The sequence below is a fragment of the Neophocaena asiaeorientalis genome, unplaced genomic scaffold (assembly GCF_003031525.2).
Source record: "Neophocaena asiaeorientalis asiaeorientalis breed wild unplaced genomic scaffold, Neophocaena_asiaeorientalis_V1.1 scaffold118, whole genome shotgun sequence".
Taxonomy (NCBI): Eukaryota; Metazoa; Chordata; class Mammalia; order Artiodactyla; family Phocoenidae; genus Neophocaena; species Neophocaena asiaeorientalis.
Genome location: NW_020175528.1, coordinates 2,863,057 through 2,883,655, shown reverse-complemented (window position 1 = coordinate 2,883,655; position 20,599 = coordinate 2,863,057). Strand labels below are relative to the sequence as shown.

At 40.0% G+C, this 20,599-nt stretch overlaps 1 protein-coding gene across 3 annotated transcripts in view; it reads left to right on the top strand.

Moving 5' to 3' along the window:
* The window catches only part of GK5 (glycerol kinase 5), a 73,443-nt gene that overhangs the window by 14,720 nt on the left and 38,124 nt on the right, over positions 1 to 20,599 (top strand). For 2 of the 3 annotated variants that reach the window (XM_024769016.1, XM_024769015.1), the window contains exons 4-5: positions 15,928 to 16,021; positions 20,467 to 20,596. In XM_024769016.1, coding sequence (XP_024624784.1) covers positions 15,928 to 16,021; positions 20,467 to 20,596 — 224 coding nt within the window. Of the gene's footprint in view, positions 1 to 1,075; positions 1,816 to 15,927; positions 16,022 to 20,466; positions 20,597 to 20,599 lie in introns of those variants that run through there. The other variant, XM_024769017.1, reaches the window with a different exon arrangement.

The following is a 20,599-nucleotide window of genomic DNA, read 5'->3' as shown; positions in this document are numbered from 1 at the left end:
AGCCCAGAAATAAACCCACGCACACATGGTCAATTAATCTATGGCAAAGGAGGCAAGAATATATAATTTTTTAAAAAGACTGTTCAATAAGTGGTAATTGGGAAAACTGGACCAACTACACATAAAAGAATGAAATTAGAACATTTTCTCACACTATTTACAAAAATAAACTCAAGATGAATTAAAGACCTAAATGTAAGACCTGAAATCATAAAACTAGAAGAAAACATAGGTACTACACTTTTTGACATTGGTCATAGCTATATTTCTTTGGCTTTATCTCTTTAGGCAAGGGGAATAAAAGCAAAAATAAACAAATGGGACATAATCAAACTCAAAAGCTCTTGTACAAAGGAAACCATCAACAAAACAAAAAGGGAACCTACCAAATGGGAGAAGATATTTGCAAATGATACATCTGGTAAGGGTTTACTATGCAAAATATATAAAGAACTCATACAACCCAACATGAAAAAAAAATAGCCAACCCAATTTAAAAAGGGCAGAGAATCTGAACAGACATTTTTCCAAAGAAGACATACAGATGGCCAAAAGGCACATGAAAAGATGCTCAACATCACTTATCATCAGGGAAATACATTTCAGAACCACAATGAGATATCACCTCATACCTATTAGAATGGCTATTATCAAAAAGAAAAAAAGTAGCAAATGTTGGCAAGGATGTGGAGAAAAGGGAACCCTTGTGCTCTGTTGGTGGGAATGTAAATTGGTGCAGCCACTATGGAAATCAGTATGGAAGTTCTTCAAGAAATTAAAAATAGAACTACCATATGATTTAGCCGTTCTACTCCTGGGTATTTATCTGATGAAAACACTAATTTGAAAAGATATATTTACCTCAGTGTTTATAGCAGCATTATTTACAATGGCCATGACATGGAAGCAACCTAAATGTCCATCAATAGATAGAAGGATAAAGAAGATGTGTTATATATATAGAAACATAGGAATATATATATATGTGTGTCTATATATATATAAAAGATATATATATATTATATATATATATATAAAAAGGATGAAATTTTGCCATTGGAAACAACATGGGTGGACTTGGAGGGTATCATGCTTGGTGAAATAAGTCAGACAGAGAAAGACAAAATACTGCGTTTCACTTAATATGCAGAACAAATTAAACATATACAAACAAATGAACAAATAGAACAGATACTGAGAACAAACTAGTGGTTACCAGAGGGGAGAGGTGTCAGGGTTGGGCCAAGATAGGTGAAGGAGATGAAGAGCTACAAAATACCAGGTGTAAAATAAATAGGTTACAAGGATGTTATGTACAGCACAGGGGATATAGACAATATTTTATATTTTTCTATGGCATATATTTTATAAAAATATTGAATTACTATGTTGTACACCCAAAACTAATATAATATTGTAAGTCAACTATACTTCAGTTAAAAAAAATTAGTTCAATTTAAAAAATTAACTTACCACTATTTCTGGTCTTGATGTTTGGGAGGACGTGAAAGAAATTATAGAGAATATAAGAGGAGGAATTAGTTAAGTGGTGATGAGGGTGGGTAGAAGGAAACATGATCAAGTGTTTGGTTTGGGACATGTGAATATGGAGATATCCCACAGGTTTAGGCAGGCATGGCTCATTTCCTCCAGAGAGATACTCTTCCTTTTTCTTGTTTTGTTTTGTTGTTGTTTTTTTTTTTGGCTGCACCGTGGGACATATGGGATCTTAGTGCCCCAACCAGGAATGGAACCCACACCCCGTGCATTGGAAGCACAGAGTCTTAACAACTGGACCACCAGGGAATTCCCTAGGTACTCTTTTTTTTTTTTTTTTTTCAGCTGCATTGGGCCTTTGTTGCTGTGCACAGGCTTTCTCTAGTTGTGGCGAGTGGGGGCTGCTCTTTGTTGCAGTGCGCGAGCTTCTCATTGCAGTGGCTTTTCTTGTTGTGGAGCTCAGGCTCTGGGCATGTGGGCTTCAGTAGTTGTAGCATGCAGGCTCAGTAGTTGGGGCATGTGGGGTCAGTAGTTGTGGTGCATGGGCTCAGTTGGTGTGGGATCTTCCCGGACCAGGGATCTAACCCGTGTCCCCTGCATAGGCAGATGGATTCTTAACCACTGCACCACCAGGGAAGTCCTCTTGCTCATTGTTGAGAGAAAAAGAGAGACAGATTTGACCCTGTGGAACAACATATTGTTCATCTAGCCCCAGCCAGTGCCTGCTCTTCCCAGCTCATTGTTTTTTCCTCCAGCATCCATGGTGCATTCTGTCATCATGGCCATAGAAACTTTGTTTTCCTTAGAATTGCTGTTAGGATGTCTAAAACTTTGAACTTTTTTTTTTTTTTGCGGTACACGGGCCTCTCACTGTTGTGGCCTCTCCCGTTGCGGAGCACAGGCTCCGGATGCGCAGGCTCAGCAGCCATGGCTCATGGGCCCAGCCGCTCTGCGGCACGTGGAATCCTCCCGGACCGGGGCATGAACCTGTGTCCCCTGCATCGGCAGGCAGACTCTCAACCACTGCACCACCAGGGAAGCCCTGAACTTTCTTTTTATTTTTCTCCTTGTTCCCTCCCACCCCTCAGATGCCAGAAAACTCTTTTTGTTTGTTTGTTTTCATTTCTATTACTCTAGGAGGTGGGTCAAAAAGATCTTGCTGTGATTTATGTCAAAGAGTGTTCTTCCTATGTTTTCCTCTAAGAGTTTTGTAGTGTCCGGTCTTACATTTAGGTCTTTAATCCATTTTCAGTTTACTTTTGTGTATGGTGTTAGGGAGTGCTCTAATTTCATTCTTTTACGTGTACCTGTCCAGTTTTCCCAGCACCACTTATTGAAGAGACTCTTTTCCCCATTGTATATCCCTGCCTCCTTTATCATAGATTAGTTGATCATAGATGCATGGGTTTATCTCTGGACTTTTTATCCTGTTCCTTTGATCTATATTTCTGGTTTTGTGCCAGTACCATATTGTCTTGATTACTGTAACTTTGTAGTATGGTCTGAAGTCAGAGAGTCTGACTCCTCCAAGTCCGTTTTTTTCCCTCAAGATTGCTTAGGCTATTCAGGGTCTTTTGTGTCTGCATACAAATTTTAAGAGTTTTTGTTCTAGTTCTGTAAAAAATGCCATTGGTAATTTGATAGGGATTGCATTGATTCTGTAGATTGCTTTGGGTAGTACAGTCATTTTCACAATACTGATTCTTCCAATCCAAGAACATGGTATATCTCTCCATCTGTTTGTGTCATCTTTGATTTCTTTCATCAGTGTCTTATGATTTTCTGAATACAGATCTTTTACCTCCTTAGGTAGGTTTATTCGTACGTATTTTATTCTTTTTGTTGCAGTGGTGAATGGGATTGTTTCCTTAATTTCTCTTTCTGATCTTTCATTCTTGGTGTATAGGAATGCAAGAGATTTGTGTGCTTTAATTTTGTATCCTGCAACTTTACCAAATTCATTGATTAGCTCTAATAGTTTTCTGGTGGCATCTTTAGGATTTTCTATATATAGTATCATGTCATCTGCAAACAGTGGCAGTTTTACTTCTTTTTCAATTTGTGTTCCTTTTATTTCTTTTTCTTCTCTGATTGCCATGGCTAGGACTTCCAAAACTATGTTGAATAATAGTGGCAAGAGTGGACATCCTTGTCTTGTTCCTGATCTTAGAGGAAATGGTTTCAGTTTTTCACCATTGAGAATGATGTTTGCTGTGGGTTTGTCATATATGGCCTTTATTATGTTCAGGTAGGTTCCCTTTATGCCCACTTTCTGGAGAGTTTTTATCATAAATGGGTGTTGAATTTTGTCAAAAGCTTGTCTGCATGTATTGAGATGATCATATGGTTTTTATTCTTCAATTTGTTAATGTGGTGTATCACATTGATTGATTTGCATATATTGAAGAATCCTTGCATCCCTGGGGTAAATCCCAGTTGATTATGGTGGATGATCCTTTTAATGTATTGTTGGATTCTGTTTGCTAGTATTTTTGCATCTATATTCATCAGTGATATTGGTCTGCAATTTTCTTTTTTTGTAGTATCTTTGTCTGGTTTTGGTATCAGGGTGATGGTGACCTTATAGAATGAGTTTGGGAGTGTTCCTTCCTCTGCAATTTTTTGGAAGAGTTTGAGAAGGATATGTGTTAGCTCTTTTCTAAATGTTTGATAGAATTCACCTGTGAAGCCATCTGGTCCTGGACTTTTGTTTGTTGGAAGATTTTTAATCACAGTTTCAATTTCATTACTTGTGATTGGTCTGTTCATATTTTCTATTTCTTCCTGGTTCAGTCTTGGAAGGTTATACGTTTCTAAGAATTTGTCTGTTTCTTCCAGGTCGTCCATTTTATTGGCACAGAGTTGCTTGTAGTAGTCTCTTAGGATGCTTTGTATTTCTGTGGTGTCTGTTGTTACTTCTTTTTCATTTATAATTTTATTGACTTTAGTCCTCTTCCTCGTTTTCTTGATGAGTCTGGCTAAAGGTTTACCAATTTTGTTTATCTTCTCAAAGAATAAGCTTTTAGTTTTATTGATCTTTGCTATTGTTTTCTTTGTTTCTATTTCATTTATTTCTGCTCTGATCTTTATGATTTCTTTCCTTCTACTAACTTTGGGTTTTGTTTGTTCTTCTTTCTCTAATTGCTTTAGGTGTAAGGTTAGATTCTTTATTTGAGATTTTTCTTGTTTCTTGAGGTAGGGTTGTATTGCTATAAATTTCCCTCTTAGAACTGCTTTTGCTGCACCCCATAGGTTTTGGATCATTGTGTTTTTGTTGTCATTTGTGTGTGGGTATTTTTTTATTTCCTCCTTGATTTCTTCAGTGATTTCTTGGTTATTTAGTAATGTATTGTTTAACCTCCATGTGTTTGTGTTTTTTCCACCTGTAATTGATTTCCAATCTTATAGTGTTGTGCTCGGAAAAGATGCTTGATATGATTTCAGTTTTCTTAAATTTACCAAGGCTTGATTTGTGATCCAAGATGTGATCTATCCTGGAGAATGTTCCGTGTGCACTTGAGAAGAAAATGTAATCTGCTGTTTTCGGATGGAATGTTCTAGAAATATTGATTAAATCTATTAGGTCTATTGTGTCATTTAAAGCTTATGTTTCCTTTTAAATTTTCTATCTGGGTGATCTGTCCATTGGTGTAAGTGAGGTGGTAGAATCCCCCACTATTATTGTGTTGCTGTTGATTTCCTCTTTTATAGCTGTTAGCATTTGCCTTATGTATTGGGGTGCTCCTATGTTGGGTCCATATATATTTATAATTGTTATATCTTCTTCTTGGATTAATCCCTTGCTCATTATGTAGTGTCCTTCCTTCTATCCTGTAATATTCTTTATTTTAAAGTCTATTTTATCTGATATGAGTATTGCTGCTCCAGCTTTCTTTTGATTTCCATTTGCATGGAATATCTTTTTCCATCCCCTCACTCTCAGTCTGTATGTGTCCCTAGGTCTGAAGTGGTCTCTTGTAGACAGCATATATATGGGTCTTGTTTTTGTATCCATTCAGCTAGCCTGTGTCTTTTGGTTGGAGCATTTAATCCATTCACATTTAAGGTAATTATCAATATGTATGTTCCTAGGACCATTTTCTTAATTGTTTTGGGTTTTTTGGGGTTTTTTTTCTTTTTTTTTTTTGCGGTATGCGGGCGTCTCACTGTTGTGGCCTCTCCCATTGCGGAGCACAGGCTCCAGACGTGCAGGCTTAGTGGCCATGGCTCACGGGCCTAACCGCTCCGCGGCATGTGGGATCTTCCCGGACCAGGGCACAAACCCGTGTCCCCTGCAACGCCAGGCGGACTCTCAACCACTGCACCACCAGGGAAGCCCTGGGTTTGTTTTTGTAGGTCCTTTTCTTCTCTTGTGTTTCCCACTTAGAGAAGTTCCTTTAGCATTTGTTGTAGGGTTGGTTTCGTGGTGCTGAATTCTGTTAGCTTTTGCTTGTCTCTAAAGCTTTTGACTTCTCCGTCAAATCTGAATGAGATCTTTGCCGGGTAGAGTAATCTTGGTTGTAGGTTCTTCCCTTTCATCACTTTAAATATATTGTGCCACTCCCTCATGGCTTGTAGAGTTTCTGCTGAGAAATCAGCTGTTAACCTTATGGGAGTTCCCTTGTATGTTGTCATTTTTCCCTTGTTGCTTTTAATAATTTTCTTTGTCTTTAGTTTTTGTCAATTTGATTACTCTGTGTCTTGGTTTGTTTCTCCTTGGGTTTATCCTGCCTGGAACTCTCTGCGCTTTCTGGACTTGGGTGGCTGTTTCCTTTCCCATGTTAGGAAAGTTTTCGACTATAATCTCTTCATATATTTTCTTTGGTCCTTTCTCTCTCTCTTCTCCTTCTGGGACCCCTATAATGGGAACGTTGGTACATTTAATATTGTCCCAGAGGTCTCTTAGGATGTCTTCATTTCTTTTCATGCTTTTTTCTTTATTCTGTTCCATGGCAGTGAATTCCACCATTCTGTCTTCCAGGTCACTTTTCTGTTCTTCTACCCCAGTTATTCTGCTATTGAGTCCTTCTAGTGTTTTTCATTTGAGTTATTGTATTGTTCATCTCTGTTTGTTTGTTCTTTAATTCTTCTAGGTCTTTGTTAAACATTTTTTGCATCTTCTCGACCTTTACCTCCATTCTTTTTCCAAGGTCCTGGATCATCTTCACTGTCATTATTCTGAATTCTTTTTCTGGAGTGTTGCCTATATCCACTTCATTTAGTTGTTTTTCTGGGGTTTTATCTTGTTCTGGTACATAGTCCTCTGCCTTTTCATTTATCTGCCTTTCTATGAATGTCGTTTTCGTTCCACAGGCTGCAGGATTGTAGTCTGGTGAAAAAGGCTATCTAAGAGCCTTGTGCAAGCTTCCTGATGGGAGGGACTCTTGGTGGGTAGAGCTGGGTGTTGCTCTGGTGGGCAGAGCTCAGTAAAACTTTAATCTTCTGTCTGATGATGGATGGGGCTGAGTTCCCTCGCTGTTGGTTGTTTGGCCTGAGGTGACCCAGCACTGGAGCCTACAGGCTCTTTGGAGGGGCTAATGGCGGACTCCAGGAGGGCTCACGCCAAGGAGTACTTCCCAGAACTTCTGCTGCCAGTGTCCTTGTCCCCGCGGTGAGCCACAGCCACACCCTGCCTCTGCAGGAGACCCTCCACCACCAGCAGGTAGGTCTGGTTCAGTCTCCCTTGGGGGTCACTGCTCCTTCCCCTGGGTCCCGCTGGACACACTACTTTGTGCATGCCCTCCAAGAGTGGAGTCTCTGTTTCCCCCAGTCCTGTCAAAGTCCTGCAGTCAAATCCCGCTAGCCTTCAAAGTCTGATTCTCTGGGAATTCCTCCTCCCATTGCTGGACCACCAGGTTGGGAAGCCTGACGTGGGGCTCAGAACCTTCACTCCAGTGGGTGGGCTTCTGTGGTATAAGTGTTCTCCAGTCTGTGAGTCACCCACCCAGCAATTATGGGATTTGATTTTACTGTGATTGCACCCCTCCTACCATCTCATTGCGGCTTCTCCTTTGTCTTTGGATGTGGGGTAGCTTTTTTGGTGAGTTCCAGTGTCTTCCTGTCAATGATTGTTCAGCAGTTAGTTGTGATTCTGGTGCTCTCACAAGAGGGAGTGAGCAGATGTCCTTCTACTCTGCCATCTTCTGCCTATTCACCGAAACTCATTTTTTTTTTTTTAAACTCTTTTCAGTCCTTGAGTTTTCTTCATATGCTTCAGGTTAAATTTTTTTTCAACATATTTGATCAGTGGTTGTGTTTAGCCTGTTTTCTAAAACAACTGTAAATGATAACTCCTCCGTTTTGGTTGTTTTAAATTCACTTTGTTCTAAAAAAAAAAAATCTTGAGTATTTTTCTTTCTTCTGACACTGTGTCTCTCAGGGAGGCTTCTGCCAACTAACCTCAGATCAGTGTGTGTGCCAATTAGTATTATAAGCCATGAGTCCCTGCACTGGGATACACTTGGTAACTGTTTGAGGGCTCATCGCAGGTAAGGCATTGTGCTAGTTGCTGATTTGAATATAAAGATGCATCAGAACAGCAGCCCTCCAGGAATTTACAGTCTCATAATGCAAGTATCTAAATTAGTCTGCATTCACTCAGCACCAAATATATCTTTCATTGTGGCACTTGCTACTTGTATTAATGGTTCTTAGCAATTATTTATGGCATAAAATAGATTCAGAGCCAAGAATGGTACACTGTGTTAGAGAGGTTTAAGACAGTTCATTTACAATACTGCATTCTTGTTTTCCCTCTCTTTTTCCTTTTACTGTTGATAGAGCTAAAACAAACATAAGTCACCACAAGTGGATGTTAAAACATGGGCTATTACTTGAGATCAGCATTATATATCATCTTCTATCATGTTATGAGTTAATGATGCCACATTCACTTTGTGATCTTCTCCCCTCTTTGTTCTTCAGCTACACCAGCCTTTAACACATCATGCCCCATCCTGCCTTAGCACCTTTGGACATATAATACATTTGGTTGGGAATGTTCACCCTCCTTGTTTGTTCCTACTTATCCTTTGGAGCTCAGTTCTGTTGTCACTTTTCAAAGAAGGCTTTCCTGACCTCCCAGACTAGGTAGAGTCTCCCCGTTAAGACACTCATGGTACCCTTCATGGACTTGTTCCTTTTGTACGTAAGCAACTGAGTAATTGATTATTTGTTTGACTTCCCTGGTAGAAAATATATTCATAAGGGCAATGATGCCATGTCTCTGTTCACAGCTGTATCCCCAGCTTCTGGCAGAAATTGCTGTATAAATATTTGACGAACCAGTGAAAAAATCAGATTTAAGTGTGTAAGTAGATGCTGTTGTAGAATGGCTCCAAAGAATCATATATCAATAGATTTCATTTCTGACAAACCCAGTCTGATAGTTCTCATTAGCAGAGCAGCGTTTATTCATTTATCAATCAAATACCTCTTTCGTATCTGGGCTAGGTGGTGAGAATCTGAAAGTGAATTCACTGTTCCCTCAGGAGGCTCACAGTCTAGTGTTAGATACAGACGTGTACATAGTGAGGGTGCAGCTGACAGACGTCTGCTCTGCAGGACTGCTTTATACCTTAATGAGGGAGCCGGAGGGGGTGACTGAATAGCCTAGAAGTGGGAGTTAGGGAACGTTTCACAGAGCCAAGTCTCGAAGGATGAGTAGGAGTTCCCTTAGTGGAGAGAGCAAACCACTGGCAGAGGCAGGAGATGCAAGAGCATGGTGCGTCTGAAGCATCTAAAGGACTCTGGAAGGAGTTCCCTGGCGGCCCAGTGGTTAGGACTCCGTGCTTTTACTGCTGAGGACGCGGTCCAGTCTCTTGTTGGGAAACTAAGATCCTGCAAGCCGTGCAGTGCAGCCAAAAAAACTAAAAATAAACAAGATAAAGGGCTCTGGAATTCAAGCAGTGACATCGGGAAGGCACCACACCCAAGTGTTCTCACTCCTTCCTGACTCTAACCTCATCTCTGACCAACCCTCCTGCTATGCTCTGTGCTGCAACCACCCCGCGGCCTGCTTCTTGAACGCTCTCCACCGATTCCTGCCTTCGAGCTTTGTGCCTGCTGCTCCCCCTGCCTGGACCTCTGTTACCCAAGATCTTCCCTTTCTCATCATTTGGAGCTCACTTCAAAGATCACTTCTTCTAGGGGACCTTCCCTGACCATTTTATTTACCTGTGACTTTACCATTTTATTTTCTTCCTATCACTCATCACTAAAATTTTTCATATCTAAAATCACTTCATGTCTAAAATTTTTATTTACTTGTTTACACATTTTAAAAATTACATCTCTCCCATAGAAGTAAGACGTTCCATGAGTGTTGGGACTTTCATCTGCCCTGTCCTCACAGGGTCCTTCACACCCGAGTACAGTACCTGGCACATAGTAGGCACTCAAGGCTTTGATTGCGATGAACCTGGAGAGGAACGCAGGGACCCAGACCAGAGAAGACCATTGGTTGTGGTAAAGAGTTTACGCCTAATAAGCAGTGGGAAACTCAAAAGCTGTTAAGCAGGAGAGCAGTGTGACCAAATTTATATTTTAGAAAGAGTATTCTTAAAGCAGCATGGACAGTGGGTTTGAGGGGAATGAGGCTGAAACTGGAAGTCTCTTTGAAAGCTGTTGCTTATTCAGGTCTCTGATCTGATATCAAAAAGACACCTCAGGACTTCCCTGGTGGCACAGTGGTTAAGAATCCACCTGCCGATGCAGGGGACACGGGTTCAAGACCCTGGTCCAGGAAGATCCCACATGCCGTGGAGCAACTAAGCCCATGCACCACAACCACTGAGCCTGCACTCTAGAGCTTGCGAGCCACAACTACTGAGTCTGCGTGCTGTAACTACTGAAGCCCGCGCGCCTAGAGCGCATGCTCCACAACAAGAGAAGCCACCACAACGAGGAGCCTGCGCACCACAACGAAGGAAGTCCTCGGAGATCCAGTGGACTTGGCGCTTTCACTGCTGAGGATGAGGGTTCAATCCCTGGTCGGGGAACTAAAACCCTGCAAGCCACTCGGCCAAAAAAAAAAAAAAAAAGAAAGCAACACTAAATAAATAAATAACTACATTGATGAACATAGTGAATGTAATTTTCATGAATTATTGGGAATCTAAATTGCATTTGAATTGTATGTAGTTGAGGTAGTAGGAAGTGATATGGAAACTGAGAGGGCTTAGTTGGGTGGGGAGGTATCGTGGGTCAAAGATGGGGAGATTTAAGCAAGTTTAGAGAAGATAGTTGCAGGAATGTTTGCGAAATGAAGTGATAGAAGAGACAGGAAGGCATGGATAAAGAGAGTACAGGTGGAGGTGCCAGCCTTAGACTTGGAGAGGGAAAGCTTCTCCTCTGACCCAAGAGTGAGATGTACCATCGCTGTAGGTGTAGCTGGAGGAGTAGAGAGTTGAGGAAAGTCATTTCCTGTGTCCTTACTTCCCTTGAGAAACAGGAGGCAAGTGGTGGCCTAGGGCTTGAGAAATCTAGTGAAAAGTTAGATGTGCCATTGGTGGGGAATGGAGAGGAAACTAATTAGGGGCAAGAGAGAGACTTTCATCATTTTAAGTGACTTTGAGAAAGCAGACGAGCTTGTATCTCATAGGTAATGGTACCAATTCACAAGGCTATGGGACTTTCCTCCAACTCCTCTCAATGGTTCTGACATTGAAAGTGAACCCAGAAGAAAGTTAGATTAATCCCAGATTAGGTATTGAAAAAGTACATAGTTAACTTGTAAGTCAAGGGGTAGAGAGTGACATCACCAAAATAGTGGAGTGGGACGCTATAGGGGTTGGTCCCTCCACCAAAGCAATTGTTGATTTGGAGAGATTGGAATAAGCTCTTTCAGAACTCTGGAACCTGATCCGACCTTATAACAGCTAGGGGACTGCTGGATAAAGGTAGAGGCTGCTATCCTTGGGTAAGAGAGGACATGTGCAAACCAGCCACCAGCCTCCATTCTTCAGCCCTACTGCACATGTGGGGAAAGCGGCCCACATTCCAGGAATGAGGGCTGAGAACTTTGTCCTACCAAAATGTGGGCCTATATACTTTGGTAGATTTTGCAATGCCCTGCAGAATTGGCACAGATGCTTACCTAGGTTCTGGCCCTCTCAGCTGCAGCTGCTTCCTTTGGCAGCGTCTGTTGGAAGATTTAAAGGGCCAGTATCTTTTGGGGGTTTTCGAGGCCACACATTTTAGAAAATGTTCATCAGATCACTAGCCGATCACAGAGAAAACATAACAGACATTTCAGAAACTTCAGCGACCACACACCAACAAGGAATACATACTTTGCCAAAGTCTTTGGAAAAGTCACAAATTGACAGCCCTCAGCCAGGAAGAAATGGCAATCCCTGAGGAGTGGGAAAAGCAGATTTCTAGAGTTATTACACTTATTTTCAAAGGAATAAAACTTGAAAAAAATCTCACTTACCTGAGTTAAGTAATTAGTCAACTTAAGGAATGTTTGAATTTATCTGTTAAAAACTGAAACTATACATTAAGGTATAATACTACACATTACAAAAACTGTATAAAACCATGCAGTTCAGGATTCATGCCTTTCCTTAAAACCTTTTCAACTCCCTTAATTACTCTCTTTCCTGTAAACGGCACCTCCCAGTATTCAACCTCACAAGTTATTAAAGCAAGGTGCATTTTTATACCTTAATCTAACAAAAAGAAAAATCAATGTGTGTGAGATTATGACAGATTTGTTTCACTCATGCATTACTCTCATATTCTATAATATATTCATGTTTGCTTTCATCTAAAATTAATGTCTCCAAATACTTATTAAGGAAACCTGTTGTTCCAAACACTGCCCATGCACCATCTGGAAGGGGCAGCCTAGCTGAGAAGGCATTTAACTGTGTGGCATTAAAAGTGTTAAAACAATCAATATGCAATATTGATTATAAGAGCATTTGAGGAGCTGGAAAATTGTCTTACTCTTTGACTTAGTAATCTCACACTTAGGAGCGAAGGAGATTTGGGGGAAATAACTCAACAGCAGTGCCTCAAAACGTAACCTTCGGAAATAGGGTCATTGCAGATGTAATTATTTAAATTAGGATGAGATCATAATGCAGGATGAGGTGGACTCCTCATCAAATATGACTGGTTTCCTCATATGAAGACTGCCATGTGAAGACAGACACAGGGAGAACACCATGTGAAGAAGGAAAGATTGCTGCAAACTACCAGATCCTCCCAGGCAAGGGAGGATCCCCTTACAGGTTTCAGAGGGAGGACGGCCCTGCCAACACCATGATTTTGGACTTCTAGCCTCCAGAACCGTGAGACAATACATTGCTATTGTTTTAGTCACCCAATTTGTGACCTTTGTTATGGCAATCCAAGGAAACTAATACTGTGGTCACTTGGTTTTATACCAGGGAGCCATGACCAGACAATAGGGAAAGAACAGTCTCTTCAACAAATAATGCTGAGAAAACTGGACATCCACTTGCAAAAGGAAGAAGTTGGACTCTTACCATATACCACATACAAAAATTAACTTTAAAAAATGGATAAAACACTAACTTTAAAACAGAAAACTATAAAACTCTTAGAAGAAAACAGAGGAAATCTTCATTACTGTGGATTTAGCAATGACTTTTTTTAAAATTTATTTTATTTTTGGCTGCGTCGGGTCTTCATTGCTGCCCCGTGGGCTTTCTCTAGTTGCAGCGAGCGGGGGCTACTCTTCGTTGCAGTGTATGGGCTTCTCATTGCCGTGGCTTCTCGTTGTGGAGCACGGGCTCTAGGAGCACAGACTTCAGTAGTTGTGGCTCACGGGCTCAGAGAGTGCAGGCTCAGTAGTTGTGGCTTGCCGGCTTCAGAGCACAGGCTCAATAGTTGTGGCTCGTGGGCCCAGCTGCTCAGCGGCATGTGGCATCCTCCCAGACCAGGGCTCGAACCTGCGTCTCCCACATTGGCAGGCAGATTCCCAACCACTGCGCCACCAGGGAAGCCCCAGCAATGACTTCTTAAATGATATCAAAAATCCAGCTAACAGGGACTTCCCTGGCAGTCCAGTGGTTGAGATTTTGTGCTTCCAGAGAAGGGGGTGCAGGTTCGATCCCTGGTCAGGGAACTAAGATTCCGCATGCTGCACGGCCAAGATAAGATTTTTAAAAAAAAGAAAGAAAAAGTGCAGCTAACAAATGAAAAAAATAGGTGAGTTGAATTTTATCAAAATTAAAAACTTTTGTGCATCAAAGAATACTATCAAGATATTTTCTTCTATTTATGATGAGTAATTTTTCTTTAATTTTCTTAACTATTGGAACTGTCCAAAGTAGAAACTGAGAAGAGCCCTAAATTTAGTACAGAATAATAAGAAATAAAGTCATGCTGAAATTATTTTGACATAACGTATAATTTGCATTTTAAAAATGTCTGAGGGCTTCCCTGGTGGCGCAGTGGTAGACAGTCCGCCTGCCAATGCAGGGGACACGGGTTCGTGCCCCGGTCCGGGAGGATCCCGCATGCCATGGAGCGGCTGGGCCCGTGAGCCATGGCCGCTGAGCCTGCGCGTCCGGAGCCTGTGCTCCGCAACAGGAGAGGCCACGACAGTGAGAGGCCCGTGTACCTCAAAACAAAAAAAAAGAAAAAAATGTCTGAAAAAATTTATAGCCATTGATATCTTAAATCTACAGTTAGATATCTGAAAACTGACTGAAGCATGTAATATGGAAGGTATGTGTCTTGGTATGTTTGGTTTGTAATTTAAGATGGAGGACTAAAACAATAGGAGAGGAACTTCCCTGTGGCACAGTGGTTAAGAATCCACCTACCAGTGCAGGGGACACAGGTTCGAGACCCAGTTCGGGAAGATCCCACATGCTGCGGAGTAGCTAAGCCAGTGCGCCACAACTGCTGAGCCTGTGCTCTGGAGCCCGCAAGCCACAACTACTGAGCCCACGTGCCTAAAGCCCGTGCTCCACAACAAGAGAAGCCACCGCAGTGAGAAGCCCGCGCACCGCAACGAAGAGTAGACCCCGCTTGTTGCAACTAGAGAAAGCCCGCGCACAGCAACTAAGACCCAATGCAGCCAAAAGTAATTAAATAATAAAAAATAAATAAATAAATTTATTAAAAAATAACAAGAGAATCACTTCTCTGATTTGTAGTAACGATAATCGTGATCGTTTGGATCACTAAAGGAAAAAGATGTACCATATTCATGATGTATGTGAATGCTGTGATCCCATTAATAAAGGTGAAAAACAGAAAGAGAAAAAAAAAAGGACACTTTAAAGAAAGTGAAAACTCATAAAATGGGAGAAAATATTTGCAAATCATATATTTGATAAAGAATTAATATCCAGAGAATATAAATAACTCTGACAGCTCAGCAACAACACCAAAGCCTAAACCTAATTCATAAATGGAAAAAGGGTTTAAATAATATTCAAATGGTCAACTAGCACATGAAAAGGTGCTCGATATCATTAGTCATTGAGGAAATGCAAATCAAAACCACAATGAGATACCACTTCACATCTCCCAGGATGGCTATAATTTTTTAAATGTAAACTAACAAGTGTTGGTGAGGATATGGAAAAATTGGAACTCTTACATACTGGTTGCTGGAATGTCAAATGGTGCAGCTGCTGTGGAAAACGGTTTGGCAGTTCCTCAGAAACTAAACATAGGGGACTTCCCTGGTGGCGCAGTGGTTGAGAGTCCGCCTGCCAATGCAGGGGACACGGGTTTGAACCCTGGTCTGGGAAGATCCTACATGCCGCGGAGCAACTAAGCCCGTGCGCCACAACTACTGAGCCCGCATGCCACAACTACTGAAGCCCACATGCCACAACTATTGAAGCCCGCGCACCTAGAGCCCGTTCTCTGCAAAAAGAGAAGCCATCACAATGAGAAGCTGGTGCACCACAACGAAGAATAGCCCCCGCTTGCTGCAACTAGAGAAAGCCCATGTGTAGCAACAAAGACCCAACGCAGCCAAAAATAAACTTATAAAGAAAAAAAACAGGCTCAGGCTACATTTTAGCTGTTCTGTAGGTACAGAAGTTTTTATCTGATTGTGTATATTAAGATAAGTACAATGAAAAGAGAAAGTATTGGCTTCTTTGTCTTGCTTTTAAAATTGTATGAGCAAGTCTTTGAAGGCTTTTCATCAGTTTTGTTTTTGGAAGTGTATACATTGTAATGCTTCAAAAAGAAGATTTTTTGGATAGAATCTGATCTAAAATTTTATACTGTACATTACATAATTGTTACAAAGTGTGTTCAATTTATCAAATCAAAGAGAAGAAGGCATTCAGAAAGCCCCAATTAATTAAATCATATGTTGAAATTACAGTTTGGCTTCTAATTTTGTTCTCTCTTGTGACAGATCTTTTATATAATATAGTCTCTGATTTATATTGAGTCTCAAAATACTGTTTCCATTTTTCTTAGGAAAACGGGAAAGCATTTCCACAACTTCATTAGTTGGCAAGACCTAAGAGCTATTGAACTTGTAAAATCTTGGAATAGTTCTCTTTTAATGAAGGTAATCTTTTTCTTATGTTCAGTGATTTGGTTGTTGCTGTTTTTTCCTGTAAATGTCCTTTAGCCGTAGGCCGAATTGTATCATCTACTGATGATGTCTTAGGACATGAAGCAGAAAATACACACATGCACACTCCCCACCCCAGTGAAATTTAATAGTAGTCACCCAAGAGCGTGCTGGTGGACCGAAGTCCTTAACAGCTGCACATCAGGAACTGATGAGGAGGTTTGGGGTGGACCAGAGGTTCACAAGTTAGTGAGAATTCATTTCCATTCCTGGAGAAATTGAAAAAAAACAGACTATGTCCAGAAAAGGTACAGACTATGTCCAGGTTTTATCATCTTTTGCTATAAAAATGGTTAATGGACGTTGAGATAGATAACTGGCTGACTGCCACAAGCTTTCACCATGATGCCTGGCAAACGATGATGCTGATGACTACGGTAACAGCCGTAGTAGCATCTCACTCTGAAGTGTGAGACTACCGAGTTAAAGAGCGAGACAATTTTCCAGCTCCTCAAATATGTTGAAACCTGCAATAGTTGGTCTTACAATCAATATTGCATATTGATTGTTTTAATGCTTCTAATGCCGCACAGTTAAATGCCTTCTCAGTTAGGCTGCCCCTACCAGGTGGTGCATGGGGAGTGTCTGCAGCATCAGTTTTCCTTGATAAGTGTTCGGAGACATTAACTTTATATGAAAACAAACTTGAATACATTATAGAATATGACAGCAATGCATGAGTGAAACAAATCTGCCATAGGCCCACCCACAATGATTTTTTTTGTTAGTTTAATATATAAAAATGCACCTTGCTTTAATAACTTGTGAGGCTGAATACTGAGAGGTGCTGTTCATGGGAAAGATAGAGTAAGAGAGTTGAAAGTGGTTTTAAGGAAATATTGTGAACTTTGAATGATATAATTTAAAATTATACTATTTATAATGTACAGTGTTATACTTTAATATATAATTTTAGTTTTTAATAGGTCAAGTCATTGGATGTTCCTTAAGTTAGTCAGTGAGGTGTTTAATAAAACTTTTATTCCTTTTAAAATAAATTGTGAAAACATTTATTTCTGTAGTATAAGCCCCAGATCTCAAATCGTGATGAAAAACTGACATCAAGCACAAAACTGAGCATTTAAAGCACTTGTCTACTTGATATTGAACAGGTATATGATATAAATTTTGACCTCTCTTAGCAGAGAAATGCACACAAACAGACTCATGGAGTTTAGCGCACAAAATTGCAGAGCTAGCCCTGCCAGTGAAGGAACCCTACCCTATAATCATCCTTTTCCAGATGCTTATGGTCTGTTGACTCAGGTTCTTGGAAATGTTTAGGGAGGATGTGCCAGAGCGGGCACCAAGGTCATGCGTTTAGCCAAGGCTACCCGCAGGCAAAGTGGTGAAGTAATTGGGGCGTGGTGGCAATCTCCTGGCACCACAGTTTCCTCCAGTCACGCCAGGCACCCATGCTTCCTCTCACTGTTCTGATTCTTGCCTGTTGGTTGCTAAGGCTTCTCTTTGCTTTTAGCATAAAAGTCCCAACTCCTTACCAGAGTTTGATCCTGTCTCCAGCTCTGACCCCTTCCTAGACCCCTCTCTCCCTGAAGCTGCTAAGGATTAGGCTCCAGCTTTGTCAGCCCTCAAGCCCTTTCTTACCTGAAGGCCCTTGTATCTGCAAGGGGCTCTCTCTGCCACCATGGCTGGATCCTTCTCATCCTTCAGGGCGCAGCCTCACCACCACCTCCTCTGTGGGAGCCCTTCTCTGCCATCCTATTCATAGTAGCACTCCTCACCCCCCCCCAATCCGATCTCTATTACTGTCCTTTATTTCTTTCACAGCACTCATCAAATTTCAGAGACTCTGAGGTGTACATTTCTTAATTGAAGTTTTAATTGAGGTCATTGTAGATTCACATGCAGTTGAAAGAAATAATAGAGATCCCTTACAGGCTTTGCAGTTTCTCCCAGGGGTAACATTTTACAAAACTATAGCATAATGTTACAACCAGAATATTGACATTAATATAATCCATAGATCTTATTCAGATTTCCCCAGTTTTACTTGTACTCAGTTCCATCTGTAGGTATGTGTATGTGTTTTAATTTCTGTACAGTTTTTTCCATATGTTCATGTATCTGTTACCGCAAGGATGATGAACAGACACGGGACTGTTCCATCACTACAAGCATCCCTCCCTCATGTTGCTTTTCATAACCACATCCACCGCTCTCCTGTGTACCTCCCCACCCTCTCCCATCCCTAGCTCCTTGCAACCACTAATCTTTCCTCCATTACACATTTTTCTCATTTCAAAAATGTTATATATGTGGAATCATGCAGCATAAAACATGTTTTTGATTTGCTTTTTTCACTTAGTATGATTCTCTGGAGAATGCAGGTTGTTACATGTATCAATAGCTTGTTTCCTCTGTATTGCTGAGTTGTATTCAGTGGTACAGATGTACCACCTGTTGAGGGACATCTGTGCTAATTCCAGTTTGGGGCTATGACAAATAAAGCTGTTATGAACATTTGTTTATGGAATTTTATGTGAACATAAGTTTTCATTTCTCTGAGATAAATACCCCAATAGGATGATTGCTAGGTTATAGGGTAACTGCATGTTTTATTTTGTAAGAAACTGCCATACTTTTTCCCCAAGTGGCTGTACCATTTGCATTCCCACCAGCAATGTATGAGTTATAAGACATACATTTTTTTTCCAATTTTGAAAAGGATGATTTTTAACTAGGATACATTTTTTAATCATCAGGGGTTTTTTGGTCATTTTAACCATAATTTATATCTTACAATTTTTAACTAGCAGGATTTTTTACTTTTTTGCTAGTACGTTAAATAGTAGTTCATCTTACAACCAGTGTCTTCTTAGATTATCTCATTTATTGATTTGATTACGTATTTGTCTGTCTCTTCCCACTAGAATGTAAATTTCAAGAAGGCAGGGATTCTGCTTCTTGTTCACTCTGTTTTCTCAGGACCTAGCGCACTTCTTGGTACATGGAAGGTACTCAATAAATATTTGTTAAATATATGAACAAAAGTGTTCCTCGTTCATATGTTGACAAAAAGTGCAGGTATTAGACCTCTTAGTACTTTTTGTGTGCCGCTGCCAAAGTATCTGCATTTTAACAGAAGATCCCTGAAGGATCCTAAATCTAAGTTTTTATACGGAAAAGTATAGTTGCTTATGGAAGAAGAACTCATTTCAGTTCGAAATGTTTCTTAACATATAACACATCAGAAGAAGGATTCTGGGTGTTCACCTTAAATACTTTAAAAGGTCTTATATTTAATAAGTAATGTAAAATATAAGGAAGTGCAGAAGGTTTGAGTACTGAACAGGGTGAAAAGGAGGGTACAGACTTTCAGTTATAATGATGAATAAGGTCTGGGGATCTAATGCATAATATGATGACTAGTTCATAATACTGTATCGTATAACTGAAATTTGCTAAGGGAGTAGAGCATAAATGTTTTCACCAAAAAGAAAAAGGTGAAAAAAATTAAAATGAGCCTCATTGTTCAAAAAAAAAAAAAAAAGGACAAAACTGAAATGTAGAGAGAACTGAGTCTACACATTTCTTGATTGATGCATTATGCTAAAAATGAAAGAAAAATAGATTTATTTCTATTTTAAATAAATAAACCAAAATCTTTCCATTTATTTTGGGGAGGGGTGGGCATAATAGGAAAAAAATGCATAAAGTAGGTAAATTCTCTGTAAATGAATGTTTTGTCCAACATCAGTTTCAGAAGTTGAATTGTCCATCTGCCTCCTTCTAGTTAGGTAGCAGGATAAGGGTTCATTTTGTTGTGGTTTTTTGGGGTTTTTTAGTATGTCTTACAAACCTTAAAACTCAATGCTAGTTTTCTGTATAAGGCTTTTTTTTTTTTTTCAGTTAAAGGTTTTGCATACGAAAAAGTAAATTGAAAACTGTATGTTTCATCTTCAGTCATTAGATAAATATAAATAGTATTAAATAAAATCTCTTATCCCAAATTTTAAGCACTTAATGTGTAGGGGGAGCTTCCCTTCTGAGTTAATACTAACTTGATTAAATATATATTTCTAATAGAAAAATAGCCTTCTCCCTTGACTCTCTACCTTTACTTCCATGGTTAAAAATAGGTAAAGAGGTAGAAAATAGTTATTTTTAAAAGACTTTTATAAGTACTTGAGCCTCTAGTGTTTGCTAAAGAAGTTCGTAGTAGATGTGTCACATTTCATATTTTAGAATGCAAATTGTCCTCTTAGGGTGCTTTGCTCGATCTCCTTAAGTGCTGAGAACACTTTATAAGTAGTTAAATAGTTTGCTATTGGGTTTGTTTGCATGTGTATGAAATTTAATATAGAAACATCAAACACCATTAAATGCATTTTCCTAAAATATCTTTTTTTTTAAAATAGCTCATACACAGCTCCTGCCGAGTGCTGCACTTTTTCACTAGAAGTAAACGATTTTTAGCAGCCAGTTTGTTCACTTTCACAACCCAACATGTTTCTTTGAGATTGGCCTGGATTTTGCAGAACCTGACTGAGG